We start from the raw sequence: 3,258 nt of genomic DNA, 5'->3' as shown, positions 1-3,258 counted from the left end.
AAATTGTTGTGGTTAAATTAATTGATTTTTGTCTTATATTGAGCATGGTGTGATGTATGGTCTTGGCTGGAATGCATATATGTTTTAGAGTTATTGTTTTTCTTTCTATGTTAGGTACTGGGAACGTAAACTTGTGTTGAATCACAATTTCTATAATTCTGATTCAAGAGAAAGACATTACGAGAAAGTCCAGTTTTGTTGTTGATAGAGACCTTTTACATTACCGATCGTCCTTAACGCTCGTCATTACTGTTCGGACGATCGGTTTGATTGTAATCCCTTTCTTTACCGATCGTTCTTACCGATCGTCATCACTGATCGGTAAGGACTCTTGGACGATCGGCTATACCGTTCGTCAAGTTCTGTTGACTTCTCGCTACTGTTCCTGTTGTCTTCTCACTGACGATCGACTCTACTCTCGGACGATCGGTCGTTCCGTTCGACAGGTTCAGTTGTCTGCTCTCTACCGATCGTCTCTATTCTAGGACGATCGGTCTAGGAAGCTGCTCGGTCTGCGTTTTACTTTTCTTAGATGTTTCTTCTTTTTCCTGTATAAATACTTTGTTTTATTGTAATTTCTGTAACTTTTCAATACAATTCATTTTCAGTTTGTTCTTTCTCGTTTTCTCTTTCTCGTTTCTCTGATCACTTACATGGTATCAGAAGACAAATACTTTTCTGTTCTATTCTCATGGCTTTCTCCATTTCCACCACCGATTATCTTTCTAACCCTGCTAATCCTCTGTTTCTCCATCCCGGTGAGAACCCAGCTCTTGTTCTAGTCACTCCTCTCCTTTCTGACAACAACTATCAACAATGGCGGCATGATATGCTCGTTGCTCTTGAAACCAAGAATAAAGAAAAATTTGTTCTTGGTACTGTTTCTTGCCCTCCTACTGATGATGTCCTTCACCACGCCTGGAAACGCTGCAACAAGATGGTGATTTCCTGGTTGACGCGATCCATGACGCTTCCCATAAAACAATCCGTTATGTGGATGGAATCTGCCTACGAAATTTGGACTGATCTCCTTCAACGTTTTTCTCATGGTGATAAGTTTCGTATTGCTGATCTTCAAGAAGCTCTTCACTCTTGCAAACAAGGTGATTCCACTGTATCTCAGTATTATACTCGTCTTCAAATAATTTGGAAAGAGCTTTCTTTGTATCAAACCATTCTTGTCTGTACCTGTCATTCTCCTTGCAATTGTGGATTATTGATCAAGATTCAACAAGAGCGTAGTGATGATTCTGTAATCAAGTTTCTACGTGGGTTAAACGATGAATTCTCTTCTGTACGTTCTCAAATCATGCTAATGGAACCCATGCCGACTCTTACCAAAACTTTTTCTTTGATTCTTCAACAAGAACGCGAATTTCACAATTCTTCCTCACAAATTCCACAAGATTCCATGGCCAATTTCAATTCTCACGATCCTCAGTACAAGCCTTATAAGACTGATCGTCCTGGTGTTTCTTCTGGTCGTGGACGCGGACGCATTCCTAAATATGGTGGTCGTTCCAAATACTACGATCATTGCAAACGAACCAATCATACTTCTGATAATTGCTGGATCAAATATGGTCTTCCTCAAGGTTATAAACCCATCATCAAACCTAATTCTGCCATCTCCAATCCTTCTGCCAACCTGACTGATGGTGTTTCACACACCTCCACTGATTCTTCCGCTGATAAAACTCAAATTCCTTGCACCTTTTCTCAAGATCAGTATGACGCCATTCTTGGTTTATTGAAACAGTCTCAATCTCCTACTACTAGGGAGGCAAGTTTTAATCAATGCACTCCACAGTCCTCAGGTTCTTTTTCTTCACCTAATTCTTCTTCTTGGATTATAGATAGTGGCGCTACTGATCATATTTGTTCTTCAAAATTTCTTTTTCATTCTTTACATCCCATCACTCCTATTTCGATACGTTTACCAAATCACAGTTTTGTTACTGCTAAATTTTCTGGTACTGTCATTTTAGGCAATTTGATTTTGCATAATACTCTTTTTGTTCCCAATTTCTCTGTTCATCTTATTTCTATTTCTAAACTATTACATTCCAATAATTTCCTCATCGTTTTTCATCAAAATAGCTGTCTCATTGTGCAGATGGATACTTACCAGACGATTGGAGTAGCTAAGAAATACAAGGGCCTTTTTTATCTTCTTAGCAATAATCCAACAACTACATCTGAATTAAACATTTTTCATTCTGCTTTTCATAATAGTTATAGTGATTCTTGTAATCTGTGGCACATGAAACTTGGACATCCTTCAAATAAAGTTTTTCAAACTTTAGCCTCTCAATATACTGATATTTCCTTTCAATCTATTGATGATTGTGATTCTTGTGCTTTTGCCAAACAAAAACGTCTTCAATTCTCTGTTAGCAAAACTAAATCTCCTTGTTTCTTTCATCTCATTCATGTTGACATTTGGGGCCCCCTTTCTATTTCTTCTATTGATGGATACAAATATTTTTTAACTGTTGTTCATGATTATAGTCGTTTCACATGGATTCTTCTTTTGAAACACAAATCTGATGTTAAAACCTTACTTCCAAAATTTATTCTTTTAACTGAAAACCAGTTTTCCTGTACACTTAAAATTCTAAGATCTGACAATGGCAAAGAATTTCTTCTCAATGATTTTTATTCTACTAAAGGTATTTTTCATGAAACTACTTGTGTTGCTACTCCTCAACAAAATGGCATTGTTGAAAGGAAGCATCAACATATTCTTAATGTTTGTCGTTCTCTCCTTTTTCAATCTAAAGTTCCTAACATTTTTTGGTCTTATGGTATAAAACATGCCATTCACATTATTAATAGACTTCCAACACCTTTTCTTCACAATAAATCTCCTTATGAATTAGTTTATTCTATCAAACCTGATTTTTCAAATCTGAAAGTCTTTGGATGCTTATCATACTCCAGCTCTGCTACTGCAGGACGTACAAAACTTGATTCCAGAAGTACTAAATGCATTTTTCTTGGATACAAATCTGGAACCAAAGGGTTTGTGCTGTATGATTTGCAATCACATTCTACTATCCTTTCACGCCATGTCATTTTTCATGAATATATTTTTCCCTATAAAAATTGTTCTACTTCACCTTCCTCTCCTACACATGATGATAATTCTGATGTTATTTTCTTTGATTTTCCTATTGTTCTACCTATTCCCACTGCTTCAAATCATTCACCTAGTGATGAGTCAATATTTTATTCACTTCACTTAACTTATTGTGC

At 36.5% G+C, this 3,258-nt stretch overlaps 1 protein-coding gene across 1 annotated transcript; it reads left to right on the top strand.

Moving 5' to 3' along the window:
* Positions 1 to 637: 637 nt before the first annotated feature.
* On the top strand, positions 638 to 2,148 carry LOC148192204 (uncharacterized). The gene is made up of 2 exons (XM_088100047.1): positions 638 to 1,817; positions 2,117 to 2,148. Exons 1-2 carry the CDS (start codon positions 692 to 694, stop codon positions 2,146 to 2,148), a joined length of 1,158 nt encoding a protein of 385 aa, XP_087956173.1. The 5' UTR covers positions 638 to 691.
* Positions 2,149 to 3,258: the final 1,110 nt, after the last annotated feature.

Source organism: Vigna umbellata, chromosome 10 (assembly GCF_029865625.1).
Source record: "Vigna umbellata cultivar VRB3 chromosome 10, Vumbellata_1.0, whole genome shotgun sequence".
NCBI lineage: Eukaryota > Viridiplantae > Streptophyta > Magnoliopsida > Fabales > Fabaceae > Vigna > Vigna umbellata.
The sequence above is the reverse complement of the archived record's forward strand: the minus strand, read 5'-3'. Positions and strand labels throughout refer to the sequence as shown.